Raw genomic sequence first — 14350 nt, forward strand, 5'->3', positions numbered from 1 at the left:
ATTCTTTTAATACAGCCAAATTAAAAACCCTTTTCTAGATACTTACATGAATGCACTCTCTTATATGATATATATATATATATTTAATAGATTTAAAACTGAAATTAAAATTGAAATGTGCACAAATTTACAAAAAGGACATGGACCAGATATAATCCATAAGTAAATATTAGTCCCAAGGGACTACACAATTAATAATCTTTCATTAATACTTCTTTCTATCGATCAGTCCACTCCTGATCAGTTCAGTTAATTTCAGCCTCTCCACATTTTCTCTCTCTCCAGCTCAACCATCTACCCCTTCTAAATAATAAATTACACCACATTTCTTTAGATTTGAACACATTCTAACAAACCCTAAAACTAGCCCTGAACTAATAAAATAGAGTTTGGAAATGATAGTTATTGGCTGATCAGGCACATCAGGGCAGGGCATTATATATATACGTATTTTGTCTCAAACCCTGACCATATCTAGCTAATTCTAAAGTTAAGCTAACTGAGTCACAAGCTGTATTTTATTAAACACAAAGTGGGTTTAATTTATGTTTTGATTCAGAGAAGAGTCTTTATAACTAGCTATCAGAAACAATCTCAGTTTACATGGTTAGCTCTGTTACCTTTCTTTTAGAAAAATCGCTGTACATCCAGATGTTTTAACGTCAGCTGCTCCGACTATCTGCCTGAACTCACACCAAGGGGAGGGGCGGGGCTTTCCCACACTAAACTGAGCTCCTGAAAGGCGAGACCTTCTCTTTGAACCGGCACCACGATTGGTTAAGAGACACACAGCGGCCAGTGCCCTGTCGCTTCAAAAATAATGTTTTTTTTTTTTTTTTTTTTTATTCTAATATAATACGGGAAATTTACGGGAAAATACTATTACGGGAGGACAGCAGGAAAGAGGAGTAAAATACGGTAGTTTCCCGGCCAAAACGAGAGACTTGACAGGTATGAAAGTTACTGCTTCATTATTGCTTTATGAGGTGCCAAATGAACAGGTTAAATTTGAAGAATATCGGTTGTTATCGGTGTGCACTGCTCGCCCTTATCCTGCGTACATCCCTCTCATAAAACACACACACGGACCGCTGCAGACACAACTTTAACCTCAACAATAAACAGAATAAAGAATAAAATTACATTGCTGTTTCTTTAAATTAACTGCTGGTGTATCTTCACAGTGTGAACGTGCAGGTCAGTATCATCTTCTGAGATGCACAAAAGTGTTGAGCTGTTAAGATAGGAATGCGCCAAAGTCAGAGTCAGAGCTCACCTGCATCTTAAAGGAAATATCAAGTGACACTGATTGCTTTATTTCACATTACGTCCAAAACACCCATGATTAATAAGGAGAATTAGTACATGCCTTTTGCTTGTTTCGAGCCACACAAGGCGTATTTTTTGCGCCCTCATGATACCAAAGACACACCGACACGCCCTAATTTCAAAAATAGGGCCCCATGAAGCCAAACTATAGGGAGGAATTGTGGGCTATGCTAAAAGCTAACCTTTAGCTTGATAACCGCACACCACACTGAGAGAGAACAACTCAATACAGAACAGAGGCATTATCTGTTAAGACTCAGTAATAATTTCAGTGTTTTGTTACAGTGATATGTGGGTTCTGTGAGTCATTGCTAGCCCCATACACTGGCCAATCAGAGGACATCTTAAATTTTCGGGGGATTTTTCTCCCACAAGCCCTCTGTAAACAGAAAGAGAAAATTGTTTTTCATTCTGAGAGAAAATAACAGGGTGGTAAATAATCGTGTTGCACAACATGTGAGCATTTTTGCCACAGCCAAAGCCACATACTAACTGTTTTTTATACACCAAACTTACTATAAAATCCTCAGGAAATGCATTCTTTGGCAAACAAGCAAGGTTTTCATCAGGGATGCCTGATGATATGATAATCTCAGACATAAACAAACTGGAATCTGCTCTGTCCACAGCTGTTCATATATCAGTCTGTCACTGAGGCTTCAGTAAACTATGATAAAAAAGCAGGTAGGTTTTTACAGTGTATAAACATCGTCTCACAGGTATCTGAGGAGATCTGGAATGAGGCAGAACTAGGACATTTCCAGAGTTCTGGGCACTGCGTTTGTTTATAGGATAAACTGGGCAGCGTAGAGTGATTGTTTAGTCGTTGTTGCTAAACACTGCCCCACCCACCTCCTCCTGCAGGGACTTGGCGTTGAGACGAGATTTCTCCAGCTCCACTCCTCCGTCTCTCAGCTGCTTCTGGAGCTCGGCCAGCTCCCGCCTGTTCTTCTCCTTATACGCGTCAATCTGCTCCTGCAGCTCCTGCGTGGAGCTCTGGGACGCCTCCACAATGTCACTCATCTAAACACACACACACACACACACACACACACAGACATAGGTTAATAACCGCAAAACACAGTGTGTGTCCATGTACAAAGGACTACTGTAGTGAGAGCACACAGAACACATTCAGCTTCCATAATCACTAACAGTTGTGCCTACTGGGGTTTAGCTGGATCTGTCTGGAATAAAGGACAAGGCCTCTAACATTCATACGGCCTGTTTCTTGCTTTGTTAAATTACTTCAGAACTTTAGAACTAGCTTGATTATTTGAGATTTTATCAAACTGCCAACAAGAGGTGCAAGACGTGGTGAGAAGCAGATAGTTTAGTCTCCCACTGCTGTGAAGAGTGGCGAAAGCCACTGTATCCCAACAAACAAACACTGTAGACCACCACAGTGAGTGGCAAATAGGTGGTACATAAACTTCAAGCATTAATGGAAGTGGTGTGAGGCCATAGAAGGCCAATAGAAGATCCCTGAAGCAGTGAGAGGCTTGTACCTGAACATTCATAAGGTCTGGGTAGTAGCAAGAGGCTGATGATTAAATTGAAAGCACCAACAGAAGGTCTAGAACAGGGGTGTCCAAACTACGGCCCGCGTGACATTTGCGGCCCGTTTCCTTTTTTGGAGCGGCCCGCAAGATATTTTAGAAATAGAATGAAAGTTGGCCCGCTGTTAAGCAGGTTTTTATAATGTGAGATTCAAAGTTTGAACGCTAGGTGTCAGAAACGGGCCAAAAAGTCAGAGAGGGTGCGCTTTTCTAGCACAGAAAAATGGGGCAAAAGAGTCTAAAAGCGGAGAGAGTGCACATTTCTAGCGCATAAAAATGGGGCAAAAGAGTCTAAAAGTGGAGAGGGTGCGCATTTCTAGCGCAGAAAAACGGGCCAAAGAGTCTAAAAGTTGCCGTAATTAAGGAGTTTAATATTAAGAGACATCATGAAATTAAACATCAATTTGAAAAATCTTAGTTTGCACAACACTGTCAAAGATAAATATTTCTCCTTCTGGCCCCCAACAAATAAAGTTTGGACACCCCTGGTCTAGAAAGAAGCTGGAGATCAGTGCCTAATTTCTAAAGACCAGCAGAAGCTCTGGATCATGGTCAGAGGATGATGCTTAAACTTTGAGCTCCAATAGGTCTGAGACATGGTGAAAGACAGGTGCCTCAACCTTATGATACACTGGAAGGTCTAAGAAGTAGTAAGAAACAGGTGCCTGAACTTCCAGTAACAACAGAAGATCCGGGCACAGGCAAGAGACTGGACTTTTGAAACCCAACAGAAGGTTTGGAAACAATAAGAGGTCAATGCTCAATTTTTTAGAACCAATATAAGATCTGGGAAGCATTCAGAGGCCAGTTCATGAAGTTCTAACATCATCAAAAGGTCTGGAAAGCAATTAAGCACAAATTTAAGCATAAATTTAAGCACAAATTTAAGCACAAATTTAAAGTCTTGGTAGCACAAAGACCAGAAAGAGGGTGGGACCTGAATTTAAGCACCAGTGGAAGATTTGGGAAGTGGTTAAAGGCTGACGCCTCAACTTTGAGCACCATGGGAAGGTCTGAAAAGCAATTCTGCAAAATGAAAGCAGTAAGAGACCAGTAACTCAATTCTGAGGATCAGTAAATGGTCTGGGTCATGGGGAGAGGCCAGTTGCTGAAATTTGAGCACCAACAGAAGGTTTGAATAAAGGCGAGAGACTAATGCCTGAACTTTGAGCACCAAAAAAGAGAGTCAGTGAGATCACCTTCACTGCAAGAAGAAGCAAGAGGTCACTGTTTGAACCACAAGCACCATCAGGAGCCATGCTGAGGATGTCTTGCCCTTCATTTCAACCTTCTGAGACTCATCTCCTGGTATTTAAAGCCTGTTGGCCATGCTGCAAAGCACATAGCAACAGATTTGCTACAGACTGGCCACAACTGATATAAAACTGGTATAAGTGGCCATGTAACTTTTAAAAAAGTTGAGCAGGGACCAATCACAACCAACCACAACTGGCTTGCAAACAAGCATATGGTGTGTTTTTGCCTAAATTACCAACATTAAATTACCAATTAAAGAACACCTTAGACCATCTAAAGCTAGAAAACAGTAAAATCTGGTCTTGACTTGAATTCACTGTGTTGTGATGCTTTCAAAAAACCCTGTCTATATCAATTTGTTTTCACTTTTATCTCACCTCTCTCTGCAGTTTCTCCACAGTTCTGTCCAGCAACCTCCTCTCTTCCTCAATCTCATTCTTTGTACTTTTAAACTTTTCCTTCTGGCTCTTCTCATCCTTCAGACGTTCCTCCAGCTCTCTGTGCTCCTGCACCATCTTGGTCAGATTTCTCTGTGGAGGATATAAAAAAAATAAAGAAAAAATGGTTGCACATCTTTCCAAAAACAAAGCAATGGTAAAAATATGTGCATCTTCTTTTCACGATTTGTGAGTTGAGTTGTGTTGCAGAAGTGGTTTCCTAACCTGTACATCCTCCAAACGTGCGGTCAGGGCACGGTTTGCCTTGCTCATCTCTTCTTCTTCTTCTCGAACTTCAGCAAGAGACTCCTCCAGCTGCCTCTTCTCTTTCTGTAGTCACAAAACACACCATACATCATCATTATATGACACAGTACAATAAAACATATTCAATTAGGGACTCTCAGACCCTCACAGGCCTTAAGAAGTGTCCCTATAGATCTCTGAGGACTACAAAATAACCAGTCTTGTGCCAGTTCACAGCTGTTCTGAACTAGTTCAAGTTCAGTTCATACACGCTCAAAGTGAACAGTTCATGTTCAAAGTTTACAATTTTAATTCTGAACTAGTTCAGTTCATTTTGATTTTTGGTGAGATATTCAAATAAATACTTTTTTTAACACTACAAGCTAGAAATCACTATACGATCTTTAAACTGCTCATTGTAGATATTTGCTCATGATACTGTAATTGTGGGTTTCTTACCAGCTGATGAAAATGTTCATAAGGAGAATCGGTGTCTGTCTCCGTGCATCACTTCCACTAGACATTTTTTTTTTATTTCAGCGCTTTCTCTCACTCCCGTCATTGGCCGCTCGCTCTCTCTCTCTCTCTCTCACTCTCTCTCTCTCTCTCTCTCTCTTTCTCTCCGCGCTCTCCGCGTCGTTGCCAGTAGGTTATTAACTAGCCAACGTTCATTTACAGGGATGTCTGCTGTGAACTAAATCACGTTCAAGTTCTTTATTAAATAATGTGTTGCGTTCAGTTCAACGTATACGAAAAAATGAGCGTGTTCAATGAACTCGCTCTTTGAACTCGTTTTACACACAACACTGAAAATAACATGGATACACGTTGTTCAGTGTCATGCTTGTAGTATTTACATAGAAAATTCCAGTTAAGATTAAAGTTCAAGTTCCCTGCGGATTCAGGGTAGATGGTCTTCAGCATCTGTACTGAAAACCTTACACAATAAGAACCTGAGAGTGGACTCAACCAATCATGTGTTGATTTGCTAAAACTAAATATATGTATATAAATTATTCTTATCAATTACATCTGGTATTTTTTATTGTGTTTACATGTATTATATTTGTGTGTCTGACCTCCAGGCGGTTGGCCTTCTCTCCCAGCCGGCTCTCCTGCAGCTTGGCTTCATCAATGATACGGTTGAGTTTTGCCACTTCGTTCTCCAGTTCCTGAGCTCTTCTCCTCAGGCGCTCCACTTCCTGAGACAAGCGCTGCGCCTGACCCTCCGCTGCCCCCCGCGCCACGTCCACCTCCGCCTTCTGTTTACACACCGTCGCATTACTCTACACACACACACACACAGAGGAGAGCAAAGAGAGAGCAGTTAATTTATAACCCAATAATGTATTTATTTACTAATCTCCAAAACAGCAACGAACCCAGAATTCAATGCAGAAAAGCAGGTGGAAGTAAGCTGACCTGAACCTGAATACAATATTTGGTACCACTTTAAAATAAGACTACCTTTATTAAGGGTTTATAAATGGGTTACAATTAGTTTATTAATGGTTACTAATTAGGTTAAAAATCATTAATAATCAGTTATAACACATACGTAGAAAGGGCAACAATGACCTGTTGTTTGCCAAATAGTGAACCCACAGCCATCTATATTGTTGCTCTTTCTATGTATGTGTTATAACTGATTATTAATGATTTTTAAGGCATTTACAACCTAATTAGTAACTATTAATAAACTAATTGTAAACCATTTATAAACCCTTTATAAAGGTTGTCTTGTTTTAACGTGGTACCCAATATTTATTACAATCATTTTAGATTACACTTTATCGTCTAAAAGCTGGATTAAAAACAAACAAAAAAACTAAACAGAAATGTTGTGCAAATTAGCAAAGTTAATTCATATTATCCACAGATGATGTGCCCACATGTAAACAGTGCATCTGATACGTACTATAAATATATATTAACTATGCAACACAGTGATGTTCTATTGATTGTGTTGCACATATAGGAAGATTTTCACCAAGGTAGCATCACTGACATGTTCAGTGATCAGTTGGGTTTGATACGCTTGACTGCTGGGTTTATTAGGCCCTCAATAGTTCTTGTTGGATTACGGTTGGGCCCCAGCACTGGTTTTGATACATGGGTTCAGCAAGCTGCCACTGTTGGGCCCTTAAGTATGGCCCTTTGCCCATTTGTGCTCTCAGGGCAGCGTAGTAGGAAGGCTAAATGCTAACCAGTTACAGTCTCTTCAGCTAATAGAACATCAGGCTGAGAGGACACAACAAAAAGAGGACAAAAACACTAATCGGGGATGAATCTTGAAATAATTCTCAATAAATATGGGGTTCTTTGTAATGATGCTGGTGCTCATATAATCAAATAACCAATCATTCACTCGTGTGTGTGTGTGTGTGTTTACTGCCTAGAAGTGCTAAAGTGGACGCCACGTTCCAACAGTGTTCAACAGACTTGTGTATAATATGGTTGTCCAGTCTCAGAAACTGATCACTCAAGATGCGTATGTGCACAAGCCCGAGCGATCACGCTAATCAAACAAACTGGGCCTGGTCCCAATCTCCTCCTGCAGGTACACCCTTTATTTTAAGTGTGTACACTCTGGAAGTTCTCGGTCCTAACTGAATAGAGACTAAAAAAAAAAAAAAGAACTTGCAGGCCTCCTGGGACGCTGCTTTAAACACCACTGGCCGGCACAAAAGCCCCGTAACCACTAACAGACCGAGGAGATTTAACTGACTGGACCAATCCAGATAATCTGCCCAGCCCATTTAGAGTCAGCTGGGCATGACCACTACAGTTCCTCAATAGCCTGCACCTGCCACATTAAACGTGTTCTCGGTCTCTTTAAGCCTGAGAACTCTCGCTCGTTAAGTATTTGTCTGTAAACATGACCAAATTCTTTAATTAGGCTGAGCGCCGCTGGTGGCTGGGTGGATTTATAAGGCAGGATTTGGCGGCAGTGCTTTTGGGCTCACTCCGATTTCTTCATGCCAAGTCTTATGAATGGAGGCACCAGCTCTGGCAGTTTTCACAACTCTGCTGCGTGCATGACGTGTTCCGGAGGCTTCTGGTGACTTTGTGTACGCCCCACAGACAATACAGTGTCTCAAAATGTGTCCAGACAGATGCCTGAGCTCCTTTACTGTGCTTTTTAGTGAATGAACAGAGATCCAGAGTTAATGACAGCTCCTGTCAATCAGCAGGAAGTACACACAGCAGCAGGGTTTGTCCTGAAACTGGAAGAGCAGGTAGAACACCAGTTATATGCAGGTATGTTACACAACAGGTTTGACCATCCAAAACAGGAGGGAAAACACTACTGTTATCAGAAGCTTCACACATGAGTTTGAACTGAAAGGGCCACTGAATGTCAGACTGTGTTTATCTTGGTACAGCTGAATAAAGTTAAATAATGAGAGTTCAGAACATGGAAGTGACAAACCATAAACTTCAAACACTGTTGTTCCAACTTCAAAAGAAAACCCAGCATAACCAAAACAGAGCTGGGGGCTCTGAGTGGTCCATTCGGATAAGTGCTGTCATTATGATCAGGAGATCACTGGTTCGAATCCTGTTTATGTAGCTTGCCATCGGCTACTGGAGCCCTGAGGTTGGGGTAACGTCTCTCAGCACAAGGTTTCTGTGAGCTGATGTATCAGAACCGAGTCGCTGCACTTTCCTCCGAGTCGCTGCACTTTCCTCCGAGTGCGCTGTGACGCTACTTGACAGTGTTGCATTAGCATCAGTTCAAAAAGAGGCAGCGGCTGACTTCATATATATCAGAGGAGGCATGTGCTAGTCATGGCCGTGTAAATTGGGGAGAAAATGGGAAAAAATTTAAATAAAATGGAAAAAAAAAAGAGAGCTGGAAATGAGCCCGTAAACTGTTACATCACAGTCTTGACTTATTACATTAACTACCGGAAATATACATGAACCCAGCCTAACAGAGAAAGCTTTAGTTAAAGCTGAAGAAGCAATCGGAATTACAGGTATAATATTTTACCAATTCGTTGCTTAAAGATAATTAATAATTATGAATTAATCAATTAATAATAAATTAAGGATTTACTGGTATCAGTTTCACAGAACTTAACAATATTCTTCATTGCACGTTTACAACAGTATTGAGATTTTGTCCTTATAACATGTGGTGCCCTGTGATTCCCACCCCTACATTATATTTTAACAAATATAAAACAGTTGTAATACTAACAACTCTAACACCTGAACATCTAGCATCTCGTATAAAAATAAACAGTCCCTGTGAAACAGGCTGAGCTACAGTTCTGAGTTCTGTTTAAAGCTCAGTCGCCAAAAGCTACAAAAATACAGGACCTCAAAGCTACTTAAGGGCTGGAATTCCTCTGCAGGAAGATTACCAGGCAATAGAGCTAATTAACACCTTTAATTACACACACCTGTAGACTGGGCTGGCCTGAGCCTACAACAACACACACAAACACACACACTTACTTACCTGCATGCAAACAGAAAATGCAATTTGTACAGAGGAATCTGAAATTCCTCAGAACTAATGGACTGCAACACAAATCATGAGTTCAGTAATCATCCACAACTTAAATAAGCACATGCTGAATGCTTCTGGACATGGTGATGTGTTGTGTACAGTAGTAAAGTTGTAAGTGATATTAGTGAATATAGTAACTCTGTATTGTAGAGAAGTGGGCGGAGCTTCTTCTGGACATGGTGAGCATAAGGCTTGTTTTGTGTACAGTAAGTGGTATTAGTGAATACATTAAAGTAATATGTTGTTTATATAGTTCATATATAGATCAGCTTTTGTTGAATAAAGGTTCTTGATGCAGTGTGTCTTAAATATAACGTATCTGTATGTAATTGTGATATATCTCATGTTAACATTCTGCAGTGTCACCCTCAGCCTAACCTCTGCTCATTAGAGGTTTAGGTTTATGAGAGCTGTGTTTATGGTCCTGAAGCCCCTGGTGCAGTGCTCTGTAAAAATCACATAGCATGAGGATAGATCATTAACCAAACTTCTTAATTCACTACAGCCTTAACCCCAACCAACAAAGGTCAAGAGGTCCTGGGTGAGGAGCCTGTTAATAAGTACCTGCAGTCCAGCTACATGCCAAGAATACACTGTTACAAACACTGAATACAATCAATACTGGCTAAACAGAGCTGAATATTATATTGTTAACGTTTATTAATATATTTTATGGTGCTAATCTGCCTCTTTGTTTTTGTTTTTAGTCAGGGTTTTCCCTCGCTGCACATTCTAAATGCAGAAAAAAAAGATGTTATGCTTATACACTGTATGGACAAAAGTATTGGGACACCTGCCCATTCAATTATTCATTCATTCATTCATTATTCCTTCTTTTAAAATAATTTTGTTAAGTATTAAAAAATAATGTATTAAAAAAAATCCACTCCAGTAGGGCCTTTCAACTTGATTTTGAAGCATTGCTGTAAGAATTTTATTGTCCAGATCACGACATGCAAGATTAATCCTACTACGTCTAAATGACATACAGTACTAGTCAAACGTTTAAACACACCTCTTTCATTCAATGTTTTTATGTTTTTTTTATTTTTACATTATAAATTTAATATTGAAGACAATATTAAATATATACAGGAACACATGTTGAATTATTTAGTAAATTAAAAAAAAAAAAGTGTAAAACCAGATTTTTTTTTATATTTTAGATTTATCTAAGGATCACATTTATCTGTGAGGACAGATCTGCACACTCTTGGTATTTTAATCTCAGTGTCTTCATGAGGGAGAGTCACCGGAAATAGTTTTCTCAGGGTCTTGAAGGAGTTTCTGGAGGTGCTGAACAGTAGTTGCTGCTTTTCCTTCACGCTGTGAAGCTCCAGCTCATCCCAATTAAATCACCTCAAATCACCATCTCAGTTCATCAGGTTTAGATCAGGGGACTAATGTGGAGGAATAACACTTTTTTTACTGTTTACTACAGAATTCCATATGTGTCCCTTAACTGTTTTCATGTCTTTTACATGAAATCACATTCAATCACATGTACAATGTGATTAAATAAAAGAAATAAAGAAAAACACTGAAAGAAAAGAACTAAAACTTCTGTCCAAACTTACAGGAATACAGGAGATTTTGTAAGATTTCACCAGATGTTTATGACCTAACAAGCTATGATATTAATATGCACTGTGTATGCAGTATTAGAGTAACATGATATTGGGTTGGAAGAAACAAATATGACATTTTGGCCAAAACCCAACAAAATGTAACATTTCTCAATAACAAGTCTGAATAACAAACACTGGTTTGCATGTTTTGGTCATTTTGCCACTTTTTTTTTTTACCATATCACACGTTTAAAAATCGTTATTGTTTGCTTTAAATTATTCAGGCCGGTAGTCAAACAGATCTGTGATCCTACCAGATGCTATAAAGCTCTACGATTATATTTACTGTAGATTCAGTACTGATTTTTACTGTGTAAGCTATGTGAACTATATGCCTATAATATTATATATAATCATGTACTTCTCAAACTGGATTTTCTTTGATATTTTATTCCTATTCTTCTTTACACAATACACAATACAAGCAATGACTGTCCATTTGCACATCTGTGTGTGCAGTGGGTGTACTTTAAATCAAGTGAATGCATTCATTAGAAAGTGTGTGCACACATACTGGAACATACAGTGTTTTGGTGGTCTGGAAGTGAAATGCGTTCAGGTAAATTTCTGGCATGCTTGTATTTAAGCGGCAGAAAACACAGGAGCTCCACTGATTGAAATGAACCCTGACAACAGTTAATCAACAGCATGAACGCGAAGGTCAGTATCCTCTGCTGAGATGCACAAAGCACCGCGCTGTTAAGATATAAACGTACCAATGTCAGAGCGCACGTGGCTCTTTAAGAGAATGACAACTGAGACACTGATTGGTTTATTTCACGTTACGCCCAAAAACACACCCATGATTAATTAAGAGAATTAGTCCATGCCTTTTGCACAATAATAAAGACATACCAACACGCTCTTAATCCAGCTGTGCAATGTACAATTGACCAGTGAGCTATAGATCACTATATAAAATAGGGCCTGCAGTGTTTTAGGAGAAAGTCCAGTAAGTAAATGGAAAGCCCTGAAGATTTTGATGAGAGTTATGAAATCTGAGAAGCTCTGCACGGTTTTGAAACAGAACAGAGTGGTACAGATCAGCACCCACAGGGTTGCCATGGTCACTGGTGTTGTGCTGAACTGCGTCAGAGGTCGAGCGGTGTGTTCTGCTGGTTACACTACAGTACTGGATCAGAATACACACTCACTTCCTGGAAAGCCTGCAGTAGAACAGCCCTTATCAAACATCCAGAAACAGAACATTACACTGCATTCTGTCCTGCCAATTCTCTAATTAAACACACTCTAAAAAGCCCTCAACAGTCTTCCCCCGTGACCTCTCACCCGCAAGGAATTCTGAAACACACTCAGGCCTGAAAGCAGGTTTTATTCTGGTCTCAGTGAAGACCAGTCTGACCTCTCCTCTGATTACAGCAGGCTGTGGTACAATCCATGAGCATTCCAGCTTAATAATAATACTATCATCATTTCTAAATACAAACAATTCACAGAGCACTATTATTATCACTGTGAAGTGCATGCATGCACTACAAACAGGTGCATCTCAACAAATTAGAATGATTGTGGCTTACAGCCAATGAAAACCCAAAAATCAGTGTAAAAAAAAAAATTAGAATATTATATACGACCAATTGGTTCTTTTGACAGTGTGGGCAGTGTGCCAAATCCTGCTGGAAAATGAAATCTGCATCTTCAAAAGTTGTCAGTAGCAGAGGGAAGCATGAAGTGCTGTAAGATTTTGTGGGAAAACAAAACTGCACTGACTTTAGACTTGATAATAAAACACAGTGGATCAACACCAGCAGATGACAATATTTCGATATCGGTATTTATCGCGATAAGAAATGTTTCAATAACGGTGATATCATTTTTGTGATATATCGATATGTATTATTTACAGACAGGCGTTTTTTAGCGGCGTCAGTTCACTGCAGCCCTGAACATAGCCGGGCTACGTCAGTGCGTGATGACGCAATTATACAGGCACGTAGCCAGATAGGCTAGGCTAGGCTAGGCTAGACCTGGGTCGCCTCCTCTCTGCTCCGCACCTAAAATCTCCCGAGATGAAGCAAAACCGACCCTAACCGCGCGGATCTCGGCTGCGCTCCTCTCCGCACCTGAAACCCACCCGCGATGAAGCGAAACCGACCCTAACCGAGCGGATCTCAGCTCCGCACCTAAAACCCGCCCGCAATGAAACGAAACCGACCCTAACCGAGCGGATCTCAGCTCCGCACCTAAAACCCGCCAGCGATGAAACGAAACCGACCCTAACCGAGCGGATCTCAGCTCCGCACCTAAAACCCGCCCGCAATGAAACAAAACCGACCCTAACCGAGCGGATCTCAGCTCCGCACCTAAAACCCGCCAGCGATGAAACGAAACCGACCCTAACCGAGCGGATCTCAGCTCCGCACCTAAAACCCGCCCGCAATGAAACAAAACCGACCCTAACCGAGCGGATCTCAGCTCCGCACCTAAAACCCGCCCGCAATGAAACGAAACCGACCCTAACCCGCTCGTTTTCATCGCAGGACATTTTAGATTAAGAATGAGCGCATAGTTGAGGGAGGCAGGTCTAATGCAGTGGTTCGGCGTTCAAAGGTTTGATAAACTTCAGGTGTCAGCTTGCTCCAAATTGTTCTGGAGAGTGGAGCCGACCAGCAACAGTAATACATCCGTTCCTCCACCTCAAGCAGATTCACTACACACAACATCTTCCTTATTCTGACTAAAACACTTTTGTAGTTTATGTTTATGTATCTAAGTTATTTAAAGTTTATATAGGTTTGTTTATTTGACAGGGATATCATGTTCCCTTTATATATGAAGGCTTTTTGTATTCCCTATTCTGGTTGAAGCACTTTTGTTTTGATCTGTTAAATATGTTTACAAAAGAATAAGAAGCTCTGCCTCTGTTGTAATGTAAAGTTATTTATATTGGTAATTTGTATATAGGTTATAGGTTTATGTTTGACAGGGATGTCATGTTTTTATTTTGCTAAATGCAAATAAAAGTGAGCATTGATTTATTCTGATCATTTTTATTTATAAAGTATTATACATTTTTTTGTGAGAGGAGGCTTTAAAGAATTAAATTTATAATTTCAGACATTAGTGTACATATTTCCATTGCAGGGATTCTTAGCAGTTTTTCTGAGGCCTTCAAAGTATTTATTTTACATTTCATTTGTAAATCAGAGGAGCAGAGTCTGGAGGAAGAGTGGAGAGACACACAGTCCAAACTGCTCGAGGTCTAGTGTGAAGTTTCCACCAATCAGTGATGGTTTGGATAAAGAGACATGTCATCTGCTGGTGTTGATCCACTGTGTTTTATTATCAAGTCTAAAGTCAGTGCAGTTTTGCTTTCCCACAAAATCTTACAGCACTTCATGCTTCCCTCTG

At 40.2% G+C, this 14350-nt stretch overlaps 1 protein-coding gene across 4 annotated transcripts in view; it reads right to left on the minus strand.

The window, feature by feature from the left end:
* Nucleotides 1-14350, minus strand: part of cgnl1 (cingulin-like 1) — an 81690-nt gene that overhangs the window by 23324 nt on the left and 44016 nt on the right. For all 4 annotated transcript variants that reach the window (XM_049471065.1, XM_049471066.1, XM_049471067.1 and 1 more), the window contains exons 9-12: nt 5908-6114; nt 4808-4912; nt 4523-4675; nt 2182-2352 (exon numbers count right to left, since the gene is read on the minus strand). In XM_049471065.1, coding sequence (XP_049327022.1) covers nt 2182-2352; nt 4523-4675; nt 4808-4912; nt 5908-6114 — 636 coding nt within the window. The remainder of the gene's footprint in view (nt 1-2181; nt 2353-4522; nt 4676-4807; nt 4913-5907; nt 6115-14350) is intronic.

The sequence above is a fragment of the Astyanax mexicanus genome, chromosome 23 (assembly GCF_023375975.1).
Source record: "Astyanax mexicanus isolate ESR-SI-001 chromosome 23, AstMex3_surface, whole genome shotgun sequence".
NCBI lineage: Eukaryota > Metazoa > Chordata > Actinopteri > Characiformes > Acestrorhamphidae > Astyanax > Astyanax mexicanus.